At 47.8% G+C, this 25,840-nt stretch overlaps 3 protein-coding genes across 3 annotated transcripts in view; all 3 read right to left on the reverse strand.

The window, feature by feature from the left end:
* Positions 1 to 25,840, reverse strand: part of LOC144120839 (uncharacterized) — a 141,237-nt gene that overhangs the window by 112,172 nt on the left and 3,225 nt on the right. The gene's annotated exons all lie outside the window — the stretch shown is intronic.
* Positions 9,266 to 11,406, reverse strand: LOC144118406 (uncharacterized). Its single transcript, XM_077651350.1, has one exon. The coding sequence runs from the start codon at positions 11,335 to 11,337 to the stop codon at positions 9,676 to 9,678; it is 1,662 nt and encodes a 553-aa protein (XP_077507476.1). The 5' UTR covers positions 11,338 to 11,406; the 3' UTR covers positions 9,266 to 9,675.
* Positions 16,641 to 18,523, reverse strand: LOC144118408 (uncharacterized). The gene has a single exon (XM_077651351.1). It carries the CDS (start codon positions 18,446 to 18,448, stop codon positions 16,817 to 16,819), a length of 1,632 nt encoding a protein of 543 aa, XP_077507477.1. The 5' UTR covers positions 18,449 to 18,523; the 3' UTR covers positions 16,641 to 16,816.

A 25,840-nucleotide genomic window follows, 5' to 3' on the forward strand; every position in this document is an offset into this window, starting at 1 on the left:
GGAGAAAATGGTCGACAAATTCAACTTCCACGCATGAGTCACTTAGGTTTGTCGATGTCCACCTTCATCTGCACAGATATAAATTCAAATTGGGAATCCTGCACCGCAACCGCATCTTTGATACCTCAGACATCCTGGTCTTATACGAACCGACGTTCCAATTACATGCAAAGTGCTGATATTCAATGGTATTTAGTAAGGGGTCGCGTAACCTGACTGATATGCGTTGGGACCGCATATCAATTTATTCTACTTCTACGCACGCTCTAGGGTGTACCACGAGAACAAGCGAGTAATGGCGATATCTATATGATGTGCGCAACATTATCCAAGGTGGGAATGGCTGCTCAAATGTGAAAAAAAAATGATTCCTGCCAAAAAAGTGAAGAAGTAGATGAAACCGGGGTTTTGGGTCCACAAAGTTGTGCAGCGTAAATAAAAAATCCAGTTAGAATAGCTTCAAAGAGCGTCGGAACAAATAGTGTCGAGATCTTAGAACTTTATCTGGGGTATACCTTTTCGCAGAAAGTAGTAGTAGTACGGGACTTTATTCAGGCACAACACTTAAGCGCCTAAGACATCGATGCCCTTCTGCATGAGCAGGCGGTGTTCGGCTTCACCTTCAGTGCCATATGTCAGTTGTGCCACGTTCCCACAGTAAGGGAGGGGGTGGGAAAGAAACCCGACTTTATAGCAACCGGACAGGAGAATAAACAGTGGGAGAGGTTAGCATAAAGGGCACGGCAGTTCGGTCTTCAAGAATCGTGACGGAATTTGTACAGATAAAGCTGTATACACTGCTACGAAAGTACCAAAAAAGGATCGTCGTGAGATATAGACAAGGAAATGCTTTTTGTCATAATGTAATCTTGGCTCTTGCTGTATTTAATGTTCCCGAGGCGAGAGCACCGCTCTATGTGGCGTTCATATTTAATCGGCAATTTTGGAGAGGGATCGGTGCGGTTTGGGACCCTAGTCCGGGACTTCATTGGCTATAGTTCATGCCTGCGCTCTCTCGAGGAGTTGCTGAGCTTTTCGATGGCTGAGCTATTGCTTAGATTTTCTGATTTTCTTGGCAGGCGCACACCATATGACACAGGTCCGCCGTCTCCCCACAGAACTAACATTCTTTAATGATAGTTGCTAGGTCCATGACGTGTAATCCAGGCGGATTATAAAACGTCTGCCTTTGCTGCCACCTTAGGTGAACTTCTTGTCCTTGCACATTTTTCGGGTGACACGCAGCTAATAAATATTATCATCAGTAGTCGGTCTGCGTCCGCTGGAAGACAGAGGTCTGTCCTAATGTTTTCCATGACCGTGTTCTGAGGCAGTCCGAGGCCAACTTATTCCGAGAAAATTGCTATGTAAGCTCTCCAGCTGACTTTTGGTTGCCACTGATTGCGTGTCCTTTGCCTTAAAGTAAGCCCTTGCCCCAATAGCATATCTTCGTTTTTCTAGTAGCCCATTTCATATGTCGCCTAGGTTCATTGCTTCTCACTGTTTCTGGTACACATGTGATGAAGTTGAGCTTGTGCAATAATCAACGTTCTTTTCTCTGTGGGCCGCCGCAGTGGCTTAGTGGTTATGGCGCTCAGCTACTGGCCCGAAAGACGTTGGTTGGATCCCGGCCTCGGCGGTCGAAATTCGATGGAGGGGAAGTTCTAGATGCCCGCGTACTGTGTGATGTCAGTGCACGTTAAAGAACCCCTGGTGGTCGAAATTTCCGGAGCCCTTCATTACAGGGTCTCTTATAGCCTGAGTCGCTTTGGGCCATTAAACCATCATAAACAATAAACTTTTTTCTGTGTCGCCAGGATACCCCTATAATTTTTTTCTGGCACGGCATACGCTAATGTTATGAGTGAAGGTTCATGTTTTTCGTCGGGTTCTATAGTACTGTTAGGACATGAAGGATATGAGGGGAGGTATATATGCGCTGAGTGAGGGTCAGTCAGTCAGTCAGTTATCAGTCAGTCAGTCGGTCGGTCGGTCGGTCAGTCAATCAATCAATCAATCAATCAATCAATCAATCAATCAATCAATCAATCAATCAATCAATCAATCAATCAATCAATCAATCAATCAATCAGTCAGTCAGTCAATCAATCAATCAATTCATCAATCAATCGTTATATACTTATTCAAGGTGCGGGTATCGGTGAGCTGCAGTTCATAATTTGAGAGGGCCTACTAAATGCACTCAAAATATTTCTTAACGTTATAGTAACGCATAACTCATGGCACCTATCTAATGTCGTTATTCAGCCTTAGCAAATTTATTGCCTCGATATCTGGAACATCTAGATACGTATATATATGTTCAGAACTTGCGTCCTTCCCAGAAAACGTAGCATTACTTTGCGTCATATTAGCTGAAAAGCTAGCTACGAAATCTGTTGGGGTTTTCAAGTATGCGCTGTAAATCATACCGTGAATTACATTGTAGTGAATACGATTTTTTTCTTCAAATCTCGCGCCTGAATTTTCTTAATTAAACTCTCCGAATGCATCTTGTAAGCAGGCAGTGAGTAAGAGCCGAGATATTGCGTCCTTTTGTCTGATAATGCCCTTCGTCTTTAATTACCACAGAGTTGTAGTGCTCCCGCAGCCTATCACTGGTACACCGGCCTGTTTGGCCGATGTAAACTTTTTCCGAAATCTACATGTTTTCACAAGTCTGCATGGCTACAGCAGCCAAACAGGCTGGGGTATAAATGACAGGCTGCGGGAGCACTATAACTCAACAGACGGAACAAACCTGCCTCGCCACTGCCGGGATTGCGGCTGCTTCCCTCTGTTTTCCAATGTTAGTATTCTAGGTAGAGGCCAGGACAGCATGAAACGCGAAATTCTCGAAGCCTATCACATCAGCATGCAAGGGGATAATTGCATGAGCACGACGTCTATCTCTTTCATTTAGAAGGAAGTAAGTTTGTTTACGCGCTTGCGCTAGCGCCTGGATTATCTGCCAGCCATCGTTGCTGGTGTGTGGCTTGGTTATTGGGCTGCGCTCGGCTGGTTTTCTAGGGAGACGGACTTGTCTCAATGAAACACGGTTGTTAGCTCCAGTGTCAGTCTGTGTCTTGTCTCTTCTCGGTCCCTGGTCGTTCGACTGGTTTATTTGCTCAGTGCCTGAAAAAGACAGCACGTTGTTGTTGACTCAGTAGGAAGGGTGCTCAGTCGGGTCTATCGGCAGTCTTCCTCTCCGTCAACTACTTATTCCGTTTTATCAAGTTTGCCTCGACAGCATGCATTACCAATCCTGCTAAAAAATATACGTGGGGGCATTTTACAGTTATCCAGTTGAGTCTGGACCATGTTTCTGTCGACGTGAGCTACGCAGTGCTCACAGGATCGTGTTACCTTGAAGTGAGCTCGGATTTCACAAATAATGGTCGTAGTAATCTCAGTCTCTAAAAATTGAGTCCCCGCAAAAAAAGGTTGTGGAAGCGCTATAATGGGTATCTGCATTGATGGATATCTAAAACACATGACTCCACAGCGCGCGATTAGTACATATTGTTGTTCCAGGAATTTTATCGGCTGGACGCACGGACCAACTGTCCTGAACGCATGTCCTACTGGGGTGCAGCACGCATCCTCCTGTGCCATCTGGTATGTGGGGTTTAACGTCACAAAGCGACGTATGCTTTTCAAGAGACGCCTAGAGGTGGTCTCCGGATTAATTTAGACTGCCTAAAAATTTTTACCGTGCGCTGACACTGCAGAGTCCACGCTGTTTTTTCATAAATGTGGCCGCCGTGGCCGGGATTTATTCACGTGACCTTGTAATCGGCAGTCTAACGCCAAACCCACTGAGCCTTCGCAGCTGGTCTCAGTGCCATCCGGTTCCACCAGCGTTGTAGGGGACGTATTTCTTCCTAGAGACTATCAATGTTGATCTATATGTCCTATTTTCTGTCAGCAGTTGTCTAGAAAAAAAAAAAAGAACGATAGGCCACTTCCTTAAAGAACTGCCGACTTCTATATTTGCTCCTTGGACTAGGCTACACTTCCAGTCAACTTTCTCTACAGCCAAGGCTAGGCAGGAAAGGGAAGGAGACTGTACCTTGTCCCTGTGCCGTGCAGGATGGGTTTGTTGGTCGGGATAGAGGAGCGGAGGGCGGAGGGAAGTTGTAATGCGCGGTGCGGCTAGAGAAGAGTGTCCCCTACCATGGCGTAAGAATATTTTCTTGCATTGTGACCCCCCCCCCTTCCCCCCAACCCACGACACGGGGACAGAGACCCGTTCCCTTACCTTTCCTGCCGAGGAAATTTCTTGCAGAGCCACACAAAGTTGGCCGGAGCTATAGACATTTTATAGAAGAGAGGAAGAAATATGGTTGAACTCGTCGACAGGGAATGCTTCATTCAATTCACCAACTCAGTTCCGACACGACTTTGGCCGAGCCGAAAACAAGTCTACTTGTCGAATTTCGATCTGTCTATTGCGTGAAGCTTCCTTCTCAGTATTTGTTCCAATTTACGCTACGCTGAACATAAATTGACAAAAAGACGGTAACAGAGCCCAAAGCCAGTCTTTTAGGGCAAATACACCCACTGAACCAGAGATTTGGACTGTCTTCGGGAATGTATGAAACAACACATACCATTTTTGCTAAGCAGGAGGATACGCAATCGAAGGTAGAGCGCTATCGGCCGGCAAGGAAATCCGAGCCCTGTATATTACGAGCGCCAAAATGAACAGCAGTTTTCCGGTGACCAGTCAGCGTTGTGGCTGCTAAAGCGAAGCAACAGTTCTGCCACCGTCTTCAGCCGGCTGAAGCTTCCAGCCTTGTTCCGCGTCGAGCACGTGTTGTCTCCGTCCTCGTACTCCAGGTCGAAAACTGCCACGCCGAACCACAACTGCGTATAGTTCGCCCTTGCCTTGCAGAGTTTCTCGCATAATGCTTGCTCGTCATCGTAGAGGAACATGTGGTGGTTCTGCGCGTTATATGCTCGCATGGCGTAGCCCTCAGAATCGTACTGCAAGGTGCTCGCAAAGGGCTCTGTATTGCACACTGCCGTGTAGCTTGAAGATGGGTGGCGAGGAGATTTCTGGCTGCATTGCGAGAACACCTTCGCCGTGCTGTTCGCCAGAAGCTCAGTCCAGCGGCCCTTCATGGTAACTGACAATAAAAGCGCCGGAGCACCGGCTGCCGCGCTGATCTCCCGGAGGGCACGCATAGCATCGTGCAGGTCGTGGATGTCCTGCTGCCGGTGCGGTGGCTTGACCAGCACCGTTGGAGGTGTGGTCAAGCAGGGCGTTCTCTCCCAGTCCTGGGACAACTGGTAGCCGTGAGAAATAAACAGGTTCGGTTTGAACTCGTTCTTTACCGTGAATTGATTTTTGAAGTATTCATTCCACGCATTATTAAAAGATATCACGCCGACGACCAAGAACGCATCCTGCCCCCGATCCCTTAGGGGCTTCAGATCTCTGCTCAGGACTGAGATAGCACCGAACACTTGGTTTATCTGGGACTGCGCCATGCCGTAAACGGGACAGTCGATAATGCCCAAGTGCGACACGCCGCGGTGAAGTAACTGATCTACGGTACTCTTATAGCCCGAGGCATAGCGAAGGAGGAGTGTGCGCGCACTAGTAAAAGATAACCCCAGGCCGAACTGCGTCTTCGTGTAGCCGCCGCTCTCTGCTTGCTTTAGAACTGCCTCCATATCGGCGCTGTACGGAGTGGTTTGGTTCAGCGTGTTGACGCCATTCTTGTACATCGAGTCGTAGAAGATGAAGTCGCACAGACCATCCCAGGGGAATTTGGTGTTTGCGGTCGTGCTGGTGCCGTAGGTGCAGAAGAGGGCCTCGTTTAAGGGCCTGTCTCCAATTATAGTTGTTTTTGTGGTCACAGTCGTACCTGCAGTCAGCGGTCCTGCGCTTGCAGTCGTACGAACCGTGATTTTTGAGGTCGTAGAAGGAGGTGTCGTTCTTCCTGGTGGCGGCGTTCTTGGAGTCGCAGGAACCTCTCGTGAGGTTGTGGGGGATGGCGTTGAGGAATCCCGCTGTGGCGTTCTCCGGGGTACAGCCACCACTTCTACAGGTGGCTCTTCACGTTGCACCGTGCCGTCGCTTAAAAGATCGTCGCCGTGTGTCCCCTGCCCGTCGCCCTTGCCCTCCACGAGAGCAGTGATGAGCATAGCCCAAGCTACCGCCGACACCAAGGCGAGGACGAAGAACACGATGATGATGAGGACTTCGGTGCATCTCTGGTCTTGCACTTCTTCCTTGTTGTCTGTGGTCAGGTTCGACTGATCCGAGAGGGACTTTTCCGTCTCGTATTCCATACCTGCGCGGTGTTCAGATGGACACAATGCTCAAGGTAAGGAACGATCTAGGTAGGCCTCAAACATTGCTGGAACATACCCACTGCAGGGGAGTGGCCAAGACGCGAGGTTTTTGAGGTGGTGGTGTTGTTGTTCTGGAGCTGCGCTGCTTCAACTTCTTCTGGGGTTTTCGCGGATTGCTCGCGACGGCGCGAGACAATGGTGCGGTGTTTGTCAGCGCGACTACGCTTTTTAGTAGGTCAGATGGTGCCCTGGCCGCACATGATTTGCTGAGTAACAAAATGTGCCTGCGCTATCAGTAAAGAGGAAGAATTAAGTTTTAAAGCAGCGAGAAAATGACTGTCCGGTGAGAACTGGCCGAATAGCATCAGTTTAAATGCATCAAGGACATCCAGTATTGTGATCGCGGTTTCGTTTTGGTTTGTACAACGTGTCGGTAGGTGATGTAATCTAACTAAATTATTTATCTTGTTGTGCATTCATTTATTTACGTATTTGATGATCTTAAACGTCTAGAAACTAACATTACATCAGAGCGGCTTATTGAAGAGAATATTGAAACAATCAAAAGAACGGCACAGACCCGAAACGCAAAGCTGACTTAAGAGCGCTGCGAAAAGCATCCCGAAAAGCCTGCAAACTCGTTGAAAAAAAAAAGAAAGATCTGTCATTACTGAAGGCATGATATAAAGAAGAAGGGAACATATAACGGCTACTTGCACTATGAAAGGTAACATTGGCAACAAAATTTTCGGCGTCTGTAGCGACGTTTAGACGATCACGACAGGGCCTAGTTGAATCTAGTGATCATGTCGAAAGCCGGTTGCAGGGTTTATGTAAACAACGCGGTCTCGGGTCGGGGAGTCGACTGGACTACAAATCTCAACTCCGCCGCAAGGGGTGGGTTGACACTCGCAGTTCTCTCAGCAAAATACACTTAATCCTCTTTCACTCTTAGGGAAAGCTTTTTCTTCAGGAGAGTAGAAAACCGGGCGCCGGTTTACCGCTAGCGGGGCCGTGTCTCGTAGGGTGCGACACGAGAGTTGACTCGCTCGTATCGAGTTCATGTAACCAGACACTCGTAGAATTGGGCTGAACTTGCTCAACCCAATCCTACGACTCGATCCGCTGGGTTCGCGTTTATGTAAACGAAGCTATTGACGAGTTATCAGACATAAAAAAAATACAGGATTGCACTTACGTCTGCTTATGAGTACAAATGCAAAAGCCTTCCCTTGTCTCTCTTCCTCTCGCATTTCTCATTTTATTTTATTTTTGTAGTTTGTTTTTATTGTTCTTATTTTATTGCTTTTATGTTTTACTTTTATTCATTTTTATTTAAATTTCACTTTTTGTTTTAATAATAATAATAATTGGTTTTGGGGGAAAGGAAATGGCACAGTATCTGTCTCATATATCGTTGGACATTTGAACCGCGCCGGAGGGGAAGGGATAAAGGAGGGAGTGAAAGAAGAAAGGAAGAAAGAGGTTTCGTAGTGGAGGGCTCCGGAATAATTTCGACCACCTGGGGATCTTTAACGTGCACTGACATCCACAACATACGGGCGCCTTAGCATTTATCCTTCATAAACACCCAGCCCCCGCGGTTGGGTTCGAACCCGGGAACTCCGGATCAGTAGCCGAGCGCCTAACCACTGAGCCACCGCGGCGGGTAAAATTAGTTTCTAATAATAATAATTGGTTTTGGGGGAAAGGAAATGACGCAGTATCTGTCTCATATATCGTTGGACACCTGAACCGCGCCGTAAGGGAAGGGATAAAGGAGGGAGTGAAAGAAGAAAGGAAGAAGAGGTGCCGTATTCGAGGGCTCCGGAACAATTTCGACCACCTGGGGATCTTTAACGTGCACTGACATCGCACAGCACACGGGCGCCTTAGCGTTTTTCCTCCATAAAGACGCAGCCGCCGAAGTCGGGTTCAAACCCAGGAACTCCGGATCAGTAGCCGAGCGCCCTAACCACTGAGCCACCGCGGCGGGTAAAATTAGTTTCTAAATATTGGTTGAGCAAAGGAAAGGGAGTAGTAACTGTCTCATATATCTCGGTGGGCTCCCGAACCGTACCGTAAGGAAAGGGATAAAGGGGGAGTGAAAGAGGAAAAGAAGGAATAGTAGTAGTGGTTCAATAAAATAATAAGAATGAAGGATACAATTTTTGCTAGCCCCGGCATCTGCCATCAATACAAAAGCACCTGAGCTGGGGCAGCGGAAATAAAGGATAGCAGGCAGAATGAAGAAATGAAATGAAAGAGGTGAGGGGACAGGAAGAGAGGACAGGGGGAGAGGTAATATACACAAACTATTTACACATAAAGAAATGTGTACACGTTGCGCGCGAGATTCGTTCATGGCGAAGCAAAGAAAGGAAAGAGGAGGCGCCGTATTGGTAAGGTGCGGAATAATTTTGACCACCTAGCTGGGGATCTTTAATGTGCACTGACATCGCACAGCACACGGGCGCCTTTTGCGTCTCGCTTCCATCAAAAGGCGGCCACGGGGCAGGGTTCCAACCCGGGAACTCCGGCTCAGTACCCGGTGTTCCCTGGTACGGCCGTCAATGACTTAGGTAACCTGACATACCAACTAGAAACAGCCTAGATAACGGACTTGAATAAAAGCAGCAGCCAGCGATATTAAGCGGGGTATCCAAGGAAGTCGAGAGACTGTAAGCGGACTAACCCACCAAATGATTTATTGCTACAGGCTACAGGCAGCATTAATATTATAAGAAAAGAATAAACCAGAGAATGAAGCAAACACAAAAAGGGCAATACAAAACCATAAACATCAGGGCCGCTGCCAGCCTTATAGGGAGCGCATTGTCGCCGAAAGGCTGCAAAAACACATGCATTTTTTTTTGCACTGACAAGATGCTACTGCTGAAAAAGGCCCGTAAAAAATCATTCAGGCTACACCGCACCAGTAAATGACAGATTTGTATCTTTTCTCCTCTGACTACACCGCACTTATTTCAAAAGGAAGGAGGAAAATGGTTTACAAAGCACGAACAATGTGGTTGGGAAAGAGTGGAGTCTCGGGCGATTGGGCTATTAAGTTTCCTCCCCAGGACTCCTGCCGAAACGTAAACACACACACAACAGTCGTTTGTGCAGCGAGGCATCCCTCAGGCCCCCGTTTCAAGCTTCCGGCCATTGCTCTGGAATTACACGTCCTTACAGCATCACAGAAAAAAAAAACGCAGCACAGCACAGTTTTGTTTTGTGAAATATATCCACTGCACAATATATATTTGGCCAGAACATCCGGAACATCTGAAACTGTCAAGTTGCTCGGCGAGCAAATGAAGACGCTTGTGCAGGCGGAAAGCATTTGGCTGGCGAGGGAGTCCAACGTCACCCGCGTTTGGGGCGCCAGAGCTCAGAACACGTCTTCTCCTGCGTTGCGTCCGTGTACTGGTTGCTAAAAAACTCCAGCAGCCATTCCACCATCTGTAATCTGCTGAAACGCGTGAACCGGTTCAGCGTCGAGCATACATTGTCGCCGTCCTCGTACTCCAGGTCGAAAACCGCCAAGCCGAACATCAGCTGGGTGTAGTTCGCCTTCACCTTGCAAAGTTTCTCGCACAGTGCTCGTTCGTTGTCGTAGAGGAACATGAGGCGGCTGTTGGAGTCGTACGCCCGCATGACGTAGCCGTCCGTATCGTACTCAATTTTATTCGAAAAAGGCTCTGCGTTGCAGATTGACACGTAAGTTCCATATGGCCGTGGGGATTGGTCGCTGCACTGGGCAAATGCTTTCGGAGTATCAGAAAGCAGCTCGGTCCACCGGCCTTTCATGGTGACCGAGAGAAAAGGCGCCGGAGTTTCAGTTGCTGCGGTGACTTCCGCCAGTGCCCCCACAGCATCACGCAGGTCGTGGATGTTGTGCTGCGGGTGAGGCGGTTTGGTCAGCACTGTCGGTGGTGTGGACAAGCAGGGCGTTCTATGCCAGTCCGCGGACATCTGGAAGCCGTGAGAAATGAACAGGCTTGGCCTGGACGCGATGTTGCCCCTGAAATTATCCGTGAAGTACTTGTTCCACGAGCTATTGAAGGATATTGCTCCCATGACCGAGTACGCAGCCTTCCCCACTGATCTTAAGCGCTTCAAATAATTGTTCAGCTGCTCGATGGCTCTGAACATCCGGTATACATCTTGCGGCTGCAAGCCGTAAACGGAACAGTCGATAACGCCCAAGTGCGACACGCCACGTTGAGTCAACGGATCTAGGACAGCTGGCAAGCGGTCGTCAGAGTATTGAAGGAGGTACGGCAGGTATGCAAAGGCGAACCCCAGGCCAAACTGCGTGTTTTTGTAGCGGCCGCTTTGTACCTGCTTAAGAACGGCCTCCAAATCAGCGCTGTATGGAGGGCCTTGGCTCAGCATGTTGTTGCCGTCCTTGTACATCGAGTCGTAGAAGATGTAGTGACACAAGCCGTCCCTGGGGAATTTCGTCTTTGCGTTTGTGCTGGTGCCATACGTGCAGAAGAGCGCCTGACTGAGCGGCTTCTGTGGAGATGTTGTTGTTGAGGTGGTCACAGTCGTCCTTGTAGTCTGTGGTTCTGTGCTTGTAGTCGTACGAGCCGTTGTTCCTGATGGGGGCGGAGGCCGTGGAGGTGAGAACGTCGTCGGCAATGCTGAGCTTGGCGTCGGAAAGGTCACGGGCGCTAGCGTTCCTGAAGTTGCGCTGGATGGTGTTGGGGAATGCCGGCGTGGCGTCGATGTTATCCGTGGTACTTCCACCACTTCTGGAATAACCACCGGGGCAGTGCGCCGCTCTCGACCTTTCCCGGTGCTGGCCCTGGAAAAATCGTCACCGGAGGTCTCTAGTCCGTCACGGTTCTTATCCAAGACTACGGTGATGATCATAACCCACGCAATGGCCGACAGCAGAGCGAGGACGAAGAATACGGCAACGATGAGGGCTTTGGTGCATCTCTGTTCGTTCTCTTCTGCCCCAATTTCAGCGGTTTGGTACGGCTCACCCAAGATGGACTTTTCCGGCGCGTATTCCATGGGCGTGTGTGGACGGGTAGACACCGCATGCAGGGTTAGCAACGACCTACGATGCAGCCCTGCTCCGAGCTTTGCTCATCTTCGTCTTCTACGGGGTTTCTCGCGGATGGCACGAGTCCAAGAGGGATGCTGGCTCTTCGTCTGTCACTGTTTCTGAGCCTTTGAGAATCTTGCATGATGCCTGAGACGCGCATAATCTCTTGATGAAAGAAATATGCTGCCGTAAAGAGTGTAAGGCAGGTTTTAAAGACACGAAGAGAAGAGCTATGTGAAGGAAGTTTTCTGAGGGGTACCGGATTAAAAATAGCACAGCCATTAAAAATTTGACCACGTTTTCGTTGTTAGCGTATTGGCGGGTTGTAATTGAATATACATACCAGGAATTGATTCACACGATCAAGCCTTCTAACAATGTGAGAAAATTGTGGGAAATCTCAGCTGTCAGGCAATTAATAACAGCACCAAATCGGATGTGAATAGGGGGCTTTCATGCCTGCAACCTTTACCACATATATCGAAATTGCAGACGACGTTGCCTAGTCGTCTTATCCGCATGGTGCGCAGTCTAGCGAGCACCAAGTGTTCTGTACCGCAGCCTAGGTCGATAAGATTTTCCGGGCTTGTATTTATTGCTGCTTGTTCTGTAAGGGAGGCAGTTTGACCATGTTTTACTTGTTATGGCTTGGACGCTGTACTGCCGCCAGCTGCCCACGCACCTCTGTTGTTTATTAGCACTAGCGAGGGCTCTTTTATCCTGTGCTTGAAGCCTACTTTGTCTTTGTGAGCTCCTTTGCCGAGCATGAGTGGTTTGGGTATGACTGTTCTGCTCTTCGCGAGGTGTACCATGACTGCGGTGTGGACGTTTGGGTACACTTTGCCACCTAAGCCACGTGACCTTGTTACGTCATTACAACCTGCGCACAGCGGCAGGAGGCAATCTGCCCACCGGATTGTGAGCAAACTTCCCTCCGTAGAGGGTGGAACTGACATTAATGATTTGTTGCGAGCGGTTGCTCCGGGAAGGGCAACCTGTGTGGTGCAAGCCCCACCAGCGGCTGTGTTTGAAACAGCCCCCTGCCAGGGCCGTGGCGCATCGCTTATTCGCTGCACCACTGCTCCAGGAGTGGTATGAAGACTGCCCGCGACCTAGGGATGTGGAGAAGGACCAGTTTCGCGTAGATGGGCATGTAAGCGGAACCTGGACGCAGTGACAAGCAAAGAGGACGCCAGGCTGTTGAAGGAACCCATTAACACTATCGCGACATACTCTTACACAGGAGCTTAAATATCCCTCCAAGTTTTTTAAGCTTTTTTTTTTCAATAAAAAGGGGGCAAAGGGCGTATGGCACAACTATATAGGCTGGAATAGAAGGCCGTTCGCGTTATGTATTTCCTGTCGGCAGGCTGTGCACAGTGCGGAGGCGTCGAAGGTGCCTTTTTGCGTCACCACCTATATTCATTTATTTTTTGCGGATCGAGGGCAACTGTGCGTGTGATCAGGCACTTCGAGCAGCTCTCTTTCGGAGCGAAGTCACAGTCACTCGTACATTTTACACGCAGAGCTCTTTGCGAGTGAGTGAGTGAGTGAGTGAGTGAGTGAGTGAGTGAGTGAGTGAGTGAGTGAGTGAGTGAGTGAGTGAGTGAGTGAGTGAGTGAGTGAGTGAGTGAGTGAGTGAGCGAGTGAGTGAGCGAGCGAGTGAGTGAGTGAGTGAGTGAGTGAATGAGTGAGTGAGTGAGTGAGTGAGTGAGTGAGTGAGTGAGTGAGTGAGTGAGTGAGTGAGTGAGTGAGTGAGTGAGTGAGTGAGTGAAAAGAGGCAGTCAGTTCCTGAGCGAGAGAAGCCCGTAGTTCAAGGCCTCCGAGGCTTCTGCAAAACGTGGAGCTACATTGATACTCCCCTGTCGCGCAGTCCCGTCGCCCCTCCTGCATCAAAGCGCCGCTGCGCGACGCGCCTTTTTTGTTGCAATTCGACAGTTCCTTTCTCCCGTATCTACTTCAGTCTCTGGCGTTCGCGCCCGAATCTCTGCACTGCCTTTAACGCTGCTGGAATTCTAGGGCGAACCATAAATAGTACAGAAGACTAATCTCTTCGAGCGACAGCTATGGATTATTAACACATGACAGAGTTTCACCTCTCTCCAGCGGAAAATGCGCACACCTCACAAAAACGTCACGGCATTAGGCACTGGCGCGATGAAGCCACAGTCTCCCAGGGATTTGCGGGACCAGTTTCTCGCCTGACACAACCACTCTTCGCCTTTGCTAGGAGTCGGCCGGCCGCTGTGTGCGGCTGGTAAGATAAACTGATTTGTTTATTCACGTATCCTAAAGGCCTCTACGGACAGTATATAAGGGAGACATGGGGATGGATACTGAATATGAAGTAAGAATGATAAACACAATAGAAAGAAGTGACGAAGCTTATGTATCACATTTAAAAGAAAATACTTCTATTTGCAAACACGGTCATCGTGGCTTTTAACGGATGGGATGTCATTGGTAAGCTTGTTCCAGTGATGATTGAGAGGGAAGAGTGGTGAATAACGGAAGAGGTTAGTACGAGGGAATATGGGTCGAAATTTGAAGCACTAGGGGTCGAGGCGCAGAAAAATAGAATGAACATGCTTGATACGGGCAGCGGAAAACTATGGCGCATGATAATACCTTTAGAAACATAACATATAAAACAGTCCTTGGTTTTCCAGACAGCTTGAATCCCAGCGGCTTTTCATCCTTTTTATACTATATTTTCGTTAAAATTTTTATGTGATGAGGCGGATAGACCACTTTTGAAGTAACTTTAATTTCCTGTTTAAGTACGTCTGGTGGAAATGCTTGATTGATTAGGCATATTATATTTTCGGATGAACTAGTGTTTTGTTTGCCAGAAGTCTTATAGATGAGTTTGCAGCAAAACAACAAGACTATGAATTAGTATGAAGATAACAAATTTGATGTACATAGGCCTGCGAAAGTAGCAACAGGTCACGATAGATGGGGACGTGTTAGAAGTGGTAAGGGGATAAGTCTATCGAATAAAAGTGGTAACCATAGAAAAGGACCATAAGAGGAAAAGATATAAGAATGGGGTGTAGCACAGTTTGCGAGTAATTTTTGGTCACAGCAAGCAGCTTGCCAAATCCTTCCATAGAACCGTAAGCAATATCACCATGATAGCAGTGCTCATATAGAGGTAGAAGGGAGGGGCATAGGCTCTATATTCTATTGATCACTGCGGAGCTATCTATGCGGAGGGAAAATAGCATAGATAATGTCATAAGACAGGAAAAGAGCAGAGTTGGTAGGGCAATAAACTAGGGATGTTCTAGCTTCGAGCGCGAAGAAATGGGCCCGTAATATGGGGAGCGAATGACCGATATCCACTTTGGGTAACGAAGTAGATTGAGAGGGAACGCAAACGTAGCAGCGAGCCTCAAAGAATCACGTTGACGGGTAAATTATAAAGCTGACGGGAATAAATTGGCACAGGGTAAGCTTGCGGTCAGTACGAGTTGTTGCTGTTGTTTATTTTTTTCGTAAATAACTAAGACGCAGTTAGCTGAAATGTGTGTCCGGTAGCCTTGGTGCATCTTATAAAGAAAGAAAAGTACAGTAAAACACGCACTACTTGATGAGAAACCAAATGCAAAAAATGAAGATAAAAAATCAGCAAAAGCAGGCGGAAAAAATTAAACAAGAGATTTAAAAAATCACTGCACGGGGTCCGTATCCACAGTAGTAGAAAGAAATACGATGTGAGAGCTCTATAACACTGCAAGTAGTCCGGCTGAACCCAGAGTGTAGAAAGCCCACTGCACCGCTGCGCGATTCTTGCGGTTCCCGCGAGGAAAAAGGATCTCCCGCACATCTTGTAATGGCAGGTCGTGTGTCCTTGTACATGTCACGTTCCCACAAGATGTTTCCTCGATTTGCTTCAACTGCTCACAAAACTGCTATCGTGGGCGGAAGGCGGCACATTTTGCTCATCCAAGTGGGCATGCGCGCGCAGTCGGTGCTCAGGCAGAACACCGTGTAGGTCTCGAAGTGCGGCGCAAGCTTCCCATGACTAGACGATGCTCTTTCGCTGAGAGTCCGCTATTACAAAGACCAGGCATCGCCAGTTTCCTCCACAAGCAAAGGGGCTGTCGAAGGCAGACGAACGCATTCTGCGAGAGCTACAGACGAACACATACTGGTGTCTCGCCATGGCTGCTCGCTATGACCCGAAAGTGAATCCTAACTGTGCCCACACCGTGAGGAGCTCTGCTCTCTATCCCACATGGTGTGGGCCTGTCAACATAGTCCCCACTTCTCTCTCCACCCCTCCCCCACTAAAGGGGCTTGGGAGGCCTTTCTCCTCGAGTGCGATGACACAAGCTGCCCTCGCACGCAGGGCTCGCGAGGCTGCGGGATCTTGCGGCATCCCGGACTAGGGACGCGGACCAAGGAGATGTCGGCATTCCCCAACTGTGACGGCTCATCCTCTCCATTTACTTCATAAAGGTTTGCTCTCTCTCTCTCCAGGAGAAAGAGGTGCAAAATGGCTGCGAACAGCCGCGATGTGCTGCCTACAACGGGGAAGCATTTGTCTTGCAGTGGGCATAGTTGGGACGATGATGATGATGATCATTCCGATGAAAGAAAAGGCCGTAACAATACTAGCGAGATGGGCAGTATAACCAGGAAAGTCCTGGCTCTAGCTGCGTTGTCTTTCTCAAATACACTCTCATAAAAAAATCTATATATGCCCTGGATTGAAATAATCGACCTCAGAACGATGTCAAGGCAGTAGCAGAGCTGTTTCCTTCTACCCCGTCGGGTATGAGACATCAACGAATGGCGTACGCACTAGTGACAGATAACGCGATTCTAGATGTCATCACTGGCTCTAGTTTTGGCCACCAGAAAGTTAGGTTCTCACAAAAACAGTTATTATTACTAACACTCGTCCGCTTTTGATGCCTCCATTACGGCCTTTCACTAAAATTGGCCTCCTGTCATTTGCGCAGGTATTTACGGGTCTCCGGTGCCAACAGAGTGCCACATAAGCCGCTGATGAATGTTGAGATAATTGAGAGAATGAAGAATGAAGAATTGAGATAATTTACTCAAATTAAAGATGGTTCTCGATGCATAAACTCGAAAAAAATGAGGACAGGAAGAATTAGTCAACAAGCCAAAGTTTCTACATGAGCATTTGTGACAAAACGAAATGCCCTCGTGTCGAAACGTTAGCCTGCTGACTGTGAGGCTTCCGTCTGTGCCCTTGTTCGAATAGATATTAGGCTAAGCAGAGAATGACCGATAGAAATAGCTGGGACAAGAAATTTTTTTTTTGTTTCAGCCAAATATCTTCTTTGCGCAAGACATTTCGCCTGACTATATGAAATGTCTGCAGCACACACACAGCTTTGCACACCAGATGAATACGCAGACGACGACCCGGAGGAAGTGGCCCGTGAGGCAACTGCATCCCCAGCACTAGTTGCGCCAAAGCGTAGAGCACAGGCTTTCCTGATCCTGGTGTCTGTACAGGCTGTTAAAAAAATTTAGCACCCTGGCCACCGTCTTGAGTCGGCTGAAACTGCCCAAGCGATTCAGCGCCGAGCAGGTATTGTCACCATCCTCGTAATCAAGGTCAAAAACTGCCAGGCCGAAAACTAGGTGCGTATAGTTCGCTTTGGCCTTGCAAAGTTTCTCGCACAGCGCTTGCTCGTTGTCGAATAGGAACATGTGGCGCGTCCGGGCGTCGTACACCCGCATGGCGAAGCCGTCCGAATCGTATTCCAAAGTGTTTGAAAAAGGCGCCGCGTTGCACACTGCCGTGTAGCTTGCAGATGGGCGGCCAGGATTTGTCTGGCTGCAGGGCGAGAACGACTTTGCCGCAGAGTTGGCCAGCAGCTGTGTCCAGCGGCCCTTCATGGTCACGGACAACGAAAGAGCCTGTGCGGTTGCGCTGGCTCTGATCTCCGCCAATGCTCCCACAGCATCGCGCAGGTCGTGGATGTTCTGCTGAGGATGCGACGGCTTGGTCAGCATCGTCGGGGGTGTGGCCAAGCAGGGTGTTCTCTGCCAGTCCTCGGACATCTGGTAGCCGTGAGAAATGAATAGGTGAGGCTTGGTGGCGTACCTGTTGTTGATGTAGTCTTTCCACGCTCTGTGGGTCGATATTGCGCCGACGACCAGGTACGCCGCCCGGCCGCTGCCTCTTAAGCCCCGCAAATCTGTCTCCAGCACGCCGATGGCACCGATCACACCTTGTATCAAAATGTTATTCACGGCGTAGACAGAGCAGTCGATGACGCCAAGGTGCGACACGCCACGTCGAAGTAACGGTCGTAGGGTATTTGTAAAGCGGAAAGAATAGTGTTCTGTGAGCTGGCGCAGACGCGTACAGGCGAACCCGAGTCCGAACTGCGTCTTCGTGTAGCGGCCGCTCTCTGCTTGACTTAAAACCGCCTCCATATCGGCGCTGAATGGAGCGGTTTGGCCCAGCGTGTTGATGTAGTTCTTGTACATCGAGTCGTAGAAGATGAACTCACAAAATCCGTCTTCGGGGAATTTGGTGCTGGCGGACGTCCTGGAGCCATAGGTGCACAAGAGTGCCTGATTCAGGGGCCTCGGCGCGTACGTAGTAGTAGTGGATGTGGTCGCAGTCGTTGTCCGGGTCGTTGTCCGGGTCGTTGTCCGGGTCGTTGTCCGGGTCGTTGTCCGGGTCGTTGTCCGGGTCGTTCGTGGCATGCTCGTCCTGGCAGTCGAGGTCTGTCCAGGAGTAACCGGTCTCGAGGGCGGCGTCCTCCGAGGCACTCTAACCACGTCGACAGACATCTGCTCGTTGGGCTGAGGCTGTTCAGTCTGATCCGGGCCGCCGCCGCCGCCGCTGCCGCCGTCAGAGAAGTCGTCGTCGAAAGGCCTCAGACCGTCATCCGCGCTCTCCAGGGCTTTCGTGAGGAGCATGGCGAATCCGATGGCCGACAGCAGTGTGAGGATGAAGAATACGACGATGATGAGGACCCCGATGGATTTGTCTTCTTGATCTCCCCCGACATCCGTGGTCAGGCTGGACGACAGCAGATCTCCGATGGGCCTTTCAGTCTCGTACTCTACTGCCATGGCCGGGCAGAGAGACACAGGGCTTAGGGTTAGCTACGAGCTGCGATGGAGCTCTGCCTGAGCTGCTTCAGCTTCTACGAGGGCCCTCGCGAATGGTACGCGAGACCACGCGGGACGATGGCGCTGCGTATGTCAGGTTAGCGGAGCCTTTTAAGCTGGGATTATAGCCTCTTTTTTTTTCTGCTGTAGTATGGTTGTAATAAAAGCTATTCCTGAGAAATTTACTACCTATCTTTAAAATGAATGCAGCTTGTGTTGGAGCTCAAAGTGGAGGAAAATTTCTGCCAAGTATTATTTATTTTTGTTTTATTTTTCTTTGCACATAATTTGCCTTTTCTTGAATTCTGCTGCATGCAGAGTCCAGAAATTTTTTTATGAGCAGGAACTATTATTATACACAACTGCGACTGAAACTGGGCGCATGAGTAGAAAATATATTTATTATATATTTTTATTCCTCGCTGCAATAAAACTGCCACTCATGAATATTGTTTTATCCTAAAATTGAGAACCGACTTACGCTATTGATCCTAGTTCATCATATTAAAGGCATTGATTGACATCTGCGGAAAAGTTTGCTTGCTTGCGCATTATAGCATGTGAAAAAAAGGTGCACAATCCTCAAAGCATCCTGTTTTGAGAAAAACGCAAATAAAGCTTCTGAAAACCCCAAATTTAGTATTCGCGAATACTCAAGTGTAATATCTTACCTGGAAGCTCGGAATATCATTATAAGAAGTCTCAAAATCTAATAATTTTTTGAAGGAAACGAAGTCTCAGCTGACTTTAAAATTTAGCGCGGTCCCGCAACCTTGCTCTTATTGTGAGGAAAGAAATGTACTTTCTGTGAAGAGGACTAAGCATGTTTTAAAGAAACCAACGAAGAAGTGATTCTGTGATATACCTAGGGTGAAGAAGAAGAAGAAGAAGAAGAAGAAGAAGAAGAAGAAGAAGAAGAAGAAGAAGAAGAAGAAGAAGAAGAAGAAGAAGAAGAGAGCGTTTCCGGAGGGCACCTGATTAGAAGTAACACAGCTATTCAAACATGATTTTATTCTGAACGTAGTCGCAGGACCGAATAAACATCCCAGCAAAGGTTTCACCAGCGTACAGTCCGTTCAGAACTTTAATCATTCAACGCGGTTTTAGCGTCTTACTCGGATCTCGGCAGGAAAATCTACGAGCTACTGCATGAGCGCTGCGAAAGCGTGGTACATTTTTAAAGCAAAGCGCATTCTCTCCTGCGCATTGCGATGCAAGGTGTTCGATAACATGGCCCACAGCGAGACAGTCATGCCGGGGCATATGACGTAGTGTGATCAGCTTGCTATTTGCATCGAAAGCATCGGGAATGCGCAGTAGATGACTCAAATTCAATCATGAAAAATTTCAGTCGATGGGCCGAATGCTGATGGGTGCCCTAGCATGATGCGTTTCGTTCGGCGCTGCTCTGCTAGGCTAAGGTTGTTTTTGATGTCTTGGGACAGAATCTTCTTAATCACCGAACCACGTCAATTGTCGGTTGGAGCTACAACCTACTAGGTGGTGCCAGGCTACCACCTAATTACCACCCCAACGTCTTCTCCCGTTTGGCTACTGTGCGAGCATGTTCGAATTACGTTCTTTTTTCTTTATTGCCTGGCTTTGGCCCATAACATTTAACCGAAAAACACTCAACAAAAAACACACAAAACGCTATGTACATACGACACTGTCGTCGTCAGCCAGCATGAGTCTGGCTTCGTCATACTAAAATTCACGAAGCATACAGAGCGGCTTTAGCCTCGAGAGCCACTCGGGAGGCTCCGCAGCGGCTTTCTGGATGGCCAGAAAGCAGCCCATTCTTTCCCGAAAATAAATTCGAAAATAAGCATCCCGGCGGGCAGATGAGCAGTGGTGCAGTGGCACAAGGCAGCTGCTATGGCAGGTGTTGGCATCGGTAGGGATTGGGTTGCTTGTTTTGGTTGCGATCCAGGTGGCTCTTTCCGAGCAGCCTCACGATTAAATAGGCTGCCGCCTGACACAGTGATCATGTGAGCAGCCTGCCACAAAACCGGCTTTACACAGACAGATAGACAGATCATTATCATCATCACCATCATCATCATCAGCCTGACTACGCCCACTGCAGGGCAAAGGGTTCTCTCAGGTCTCTCCAATAAACACTGTCCTTTGCCAGCTGCGGTCACCCTATCCCCACTAACTTCTTAATCTCATCAGCCCACCTAACTTTCTGCCGCCCCCTGTTACGCTTGCCCAACACACAACGCCTAAATGCGGGGAATCGCGACTAAAATAAAAACCATCGATTCTGAGTCCGTGGTCGACTGATGCTTGCACAGCTGCAATGCACCCCGCGGCTCATAAATAAAGACAAAGCTCATATCACGTTGCAGATAGAGGGTGGGGGGAATAAAAAGAAACTATACTTCTGACCCTTCATGCTGAGAGTGGAAACGGCAAGCGGGTCTGCAATGCCTATTGACGACGATTCACATTTTAGCGAGGTGAAATCTTACGTGCCCTTTTTGCCCAGAGAATCATGTGACTAGAATAGGCGCAGCGTATTTCAATGCTAGCGGAGCTGAGCGCTGCTATGTTTGAGAGTATCGGTATAGCGGCACTGAAATGTTTTTGCTCACGCTGAGGAGATCTGCACCAGACACAACAGATGCCATGCTTTAAGCCCACAACCTGGGCTTAAGTCTGGCCGACAGGCGGCCTCCGCGATCGAAACAGAAATCGCGCGTCGGCCTCCTCCTTTAATGAAATATCGAGCGTGTGTGGACATTGAATTGTACATTGTGATCTACGACCGGACACGGAGCTTTTTATTGGGAACAATAAAATGGACGAAATCTGATTCCTCTGCACCCCTGCGCAAAACCGCCTTCTTTGATTTATTTATTTTTCTTCCTTTCTTCTTCCTATTTCTTTATTTCTTCCTTCGATAGGAAACCGGTGATTCCTTGTAAATCCAACAAAGCTTGCTATTCCTAATCGGCTCTGCTCCTTAGTTGTTCTGCACGCCAACATATCATACGGGACGAGGGACAACGAAAAGAAGGTGTTCGCTCATCGGGAAACTTTCCTGTGTGGTATTATGGGAGAATAAAACATGGCACTGCACACCGCACTTTACGCTCTAAAGGTTTCGTGAACACTTAATTGAAAATATGGCAGCGGTCTCCCGAGAGACCAAACGCAGAGGCGTTTCAAAGACGCTGTACTATGCGATCGTATAACGCTGCACCAATGCGATATGAATGGATGAACAATTGATTCACTCACTAGATATCTAGTGCGCGCTAAGATTTACTTATTCGCTTGCCCAAAAAAGTTGTAGTTGCGGTGCGAAGATTAACAGAAATCTGCGTATGATTCATCCGCTATAGGAGTGAAACAAAATAAGGCACGAAAGCATTCGGAGACGGACCACTTGGTTTGTTTTATGGCTGGCGGTATTTTTGAACGGAAGACGTCGTTGCTGTTGTCAACTTCCAGAATCCCGCCCCGCTGCATTAAACGGAAGGGGGGACACAAAGAACCGGAGCACATCAAAACAGCACAGCGACAAAGACAGAACTCCAACAAAACAACGTACTGAAAAACAGCACCACGACAAAATAGCGCAGCGCGAATTTAATATAGCTAAAGAATTTGTAACTGCAAAGGGCAAAGCACAACCCATACGGCGGCGGTGTTTCGAGGTCTTGATTGTAACTTTGCAAAAACTTGTGATCCGAGGACTGGCTTCCGTTCAAGATATCTGAAAGCTCCCAATCAGAGTAGAGCCGCCCGAACTCAAATACTGACCTGCCGTATTACTGGCATCATTCTACAAACTCCTTGCGACGGCAACTGCGCCTTTCTATAATGATGTGTTTTTCGATGGGTGCTGCAAGGTGGAATGCTGTTTTTTTTTTCAGAAAACGTTAAGCACTGCACGTGTTTTGGATTCCTCAAAAACACAGGGCTGTACCCGCGACGTTGTAGCCAGCCTAGCCCGCGGACCGGGTCAGGCCGGCTGTGCCAGTTTGAACGCGATACCGTTAGAGGTCCCATTTTCGAGAAAAGACGGCGTCCTTCCATCCGCCTCACAAAAAAGCACCTGGCCAACCTGCCACGGAGAACCACGGTGACCGGCTGAGAGATGTCACGTGAAATGGCGACGTCATCAAGTCCTGCCGAACCTCCTACCTCTCATGTAAGTCCTATCTTTCATGTAATGCCCCTTCAGGGATCCTTGAGGTTCAAATAAATAAATAAATAGGCGGAAACCTACTCAGTTTATTGTGAGCAACCTTTACACCACGGTAGTTAAAAAAAATATTGATCGAGAAAGGTCATATGACCTTGTGACGTCATCACAACCTGCCCACTGTGGCAGGTGGCAACCTGACTCTCCTGGCCAGTGGTAATTAAAATCTTTCGATTACATTGGAGCACTTTGGCCGGAAAGAAATGAGTAAAATATTGAATGAGGAATTCCGCATATGTGGGCCTGTAAGCAGAGCCTATATGCGAGAGAGAAGTACTTGCGCGGGAGGGTGTCTCAAATGCTATCGCATTGTACATTTTCGGGTAGGTGAAACGCCGCACAAGTTGTTGTTTTTGTGTGTGTGTGCCGCGTCTTAGTCAATATTGGGGCTATTAACCAATGGGCCCGGGTAGGGCTCGGTCTTTCGTATACTGAACGGTTAGTTTACACCATGTTGATGCAAAGCACACATTTGCCAGTGTGCGAAATTCATGAACTTTTGCAAAGTGACGTTTCTAATGCAGCAAATGAACACAGTGTGTGAAATAAATAATATGCGGGAAAAAAATTAGACATACAGTTGCGGTTTCCTGAAAATCATCAATTTTTTTTGTAATTATTTGAGCTGCTAAATTACCAGAACTTTTGCTTTGCTGACTGAGCAGTTATGCATCACAGTGGAATCATGAGCATGGCATTTGTACACTAGCCAAAAGAAAAAGTTGCAAGCGATCAATTGTTGTGATGTAAAGGAAAGGCGATGAGGATGTCCAATATCAGATACCGGCTGATGAGCGAGAAGATCGGGAAGAATTTTTGTATTCGACTTTCTTTTGACATTTTAAAAGCAAGACGCAGCCAAGCGGTGCCAAGAACACGCGTCAAAAGCCATCGATTTGCAGCGGATTCACACGGCAGGCATTGTTTATTTTTACCGATATGCGACGATTTAAAGAAACAGTTTGCTGCCAAACTGTAGATATAAAGAGGCCTATCATTATTCGCATCGGACGCTTTGTGGGAGGTGTTTTCCGCATCTTCATTTTCAAGATGCCAACAAACCCGATAGTCGTTCTCTTTAATTCAGTATGGTTACGAAAATCCCACAACGTGCAGTAGTTTTAAGTAAAAATAGAAATTATACATCTTGATCAGTAATTAGCACCTGGTGCATTCTGGTTAGAAATCAGCAATTACTCCGGAGAAAGTTAGCTTGTTTGATAGACCTACTATCCCATAGAAATAAATTAGTTGACCAGTGGCCGAATCCCACAGCAGGAGGAATTTTTATTCAACTGCAGCGTTCCTTCATGGTCATATAGCTGTGCTCATTAGTGTGATAATGAGTGTCTACTTGATTAATATTCTATTAGTGCGCTGTTGTTCGATAGTGCTGCCGAAATTGCGTTGGCGCAAATTGCTTTGTCATCGCCAATTGCCCCTTTTTTTAATCAATGGAGGAACTTTGAACACCTACTGTTAATTATCATGTTTAGCTCGGAATGAAGCTGTGACTCGATATAGGTCGCTTTTCTTCCTTCGCGTTTGTCTCCCGTAATTGATAAGTGCGGAGGATCGGGCTAGTTGGGGCTAGTATACGATTGAGATACCAGAAAAAGTCATTCTTACTGGTGGAGGCGTTGGTTTATTGCTTAGATGGGGAATATTTTACAATGTCATTTCTGAATTCCAGGCTTCAAGGCAGTGCAGTGCACTTGTGGAGGTGAACGTCAAAGAAGACAAGGTGAAAGGATCTTTAACCTTTGGAAAGAAATGATTTTGTCGCTGATTACCATGGCGCCTACGGGCCTACATAGCTTTCCGAGAATCCTAGAGACCTTTGTCCTCGATAGTACTTGTTACAAAATGTTCGAATATATTATCTTGAAACATTTAACAGGACTCGTTGAATCAAGCAATCTACTGCATAAAAATTAGCACGTTTTCTGATCGACCGTCACCCGGCTTGAAGAAACTCCTCATAACGTAGCTCTAAAGGTGTAAATGACAAATCAGAGATAGGAATACTTTTTATAGATTTTTTTTTCAAATGCATTCCATCAGGTGTCTATGTTAAATTGCGTCACAAGCTTATCCGTCTACTTGGCGATAGCCTCTTCACTCGTCTGATCGATGACTGACTTTCACAATCTTAGCCGTCCACTCGGCGATAGACCTTTCACTTGTTGGATCGGAAATATACTATGAAACAGCTACCAGTACTTGTATACACGTTTTGTTACCCCGTCTTATAACCATTCAATTTTAAGGCACGAACTACGAACAATACTTCTATGAAGGCCTTCCCTTTAAGTCACAGCCAACTTTTAACACGCATTCGCACCCGCATCCTAGAAATGAATAATAGCTGGCTCTTCCTCACGCAGTTGTCTTACAGAATTCTTTGAAAACATAGTCCCATGCACAAATAAAACAACATGCCGCTGTGGACTAAAAAGTGAATTTAGTTAACACGTACGTCATCCCCCCTCAACGAACAGCACTTCTTGCCTTTTTTCTGCTCTGTAAGCACATTTCTTTGTTTTGTAGCGATAGCTACATTACGGTAGCATTTCGTGCCTTCAGCGTGGCGGCGCCGCCACGATGTCACGTGGTTGATCACGCGATGCGGAGCAGCTGCCGGTGGCGGGGTGCCCTGGCTGGTCACGTGACCAAGTTCCACTCGACCAGCTGTAGCTATCGCGTCACTCCAGGTTTAACCAGAGCTAAACCACCGCCAATTTTTAACATCATTTTTGTCAATTGCCGTTCTCGACACTAGAATAAATATATTTCCTATTCATAATATCGCGATAATGACTTCTAGTTACCACTGTTTGATTCATTTCTACAGTTTGCTGTAATTTTTGCTTCTTTAGTTTTTGCTTTGTTCTGCCGTGCATTTTGCTCTTTCCTTTTTTCCATCATGATCAAGAGACGCTAAACGTGATAATCTGTCCCCGCGTATGAAACGCCTTCAGGACCTGCACCCGTTCTCTGCGTCGTTGACCACGGGTGGATCACGGCATGTGTTCAGGCTTTGCAGGCACGATTGGAGAGTCGCGCGATGATGCCGTGGAACCGTTCAGATCTGTGAAAGAGCCTGCGAAAATCACACAATCCAAGGTCGCTGT

The sequence above is a fragment of the Amblyomma americanum genome, chromosome 2 (genome assembly GCF_052857255.1).
Source record: "Amblyomma americanum isolate KBUSLIRL-KWMA chromosome 2, ASM5285725v1, whole genome shotgun sequence".
Lineage (NCBI taxonomy): Eukaryota > Metazoa > Arthropoda > Arachnida > Ixodida > Ixodidae > Amblyomma > Amblyomma americanum.

What these genes read in the sequence shown, in the direction of transcription:
- LOC144118406 (XM_077651350.1), bottom strand. Translation starts at nt 11,337, where the DNA reads ATGGAATACGCGCCGGAAAAGTCCATCTTGGGTGAGCCGTACCAAACC.
- LOC144118408 (XM_077651351.1), bottom strand. Translation starts at nt 18,448, where the DNA reads ATGGCAGTAGAGTACGAGACTGAAAGGCCCATCGGAGATCTGCTGTCG.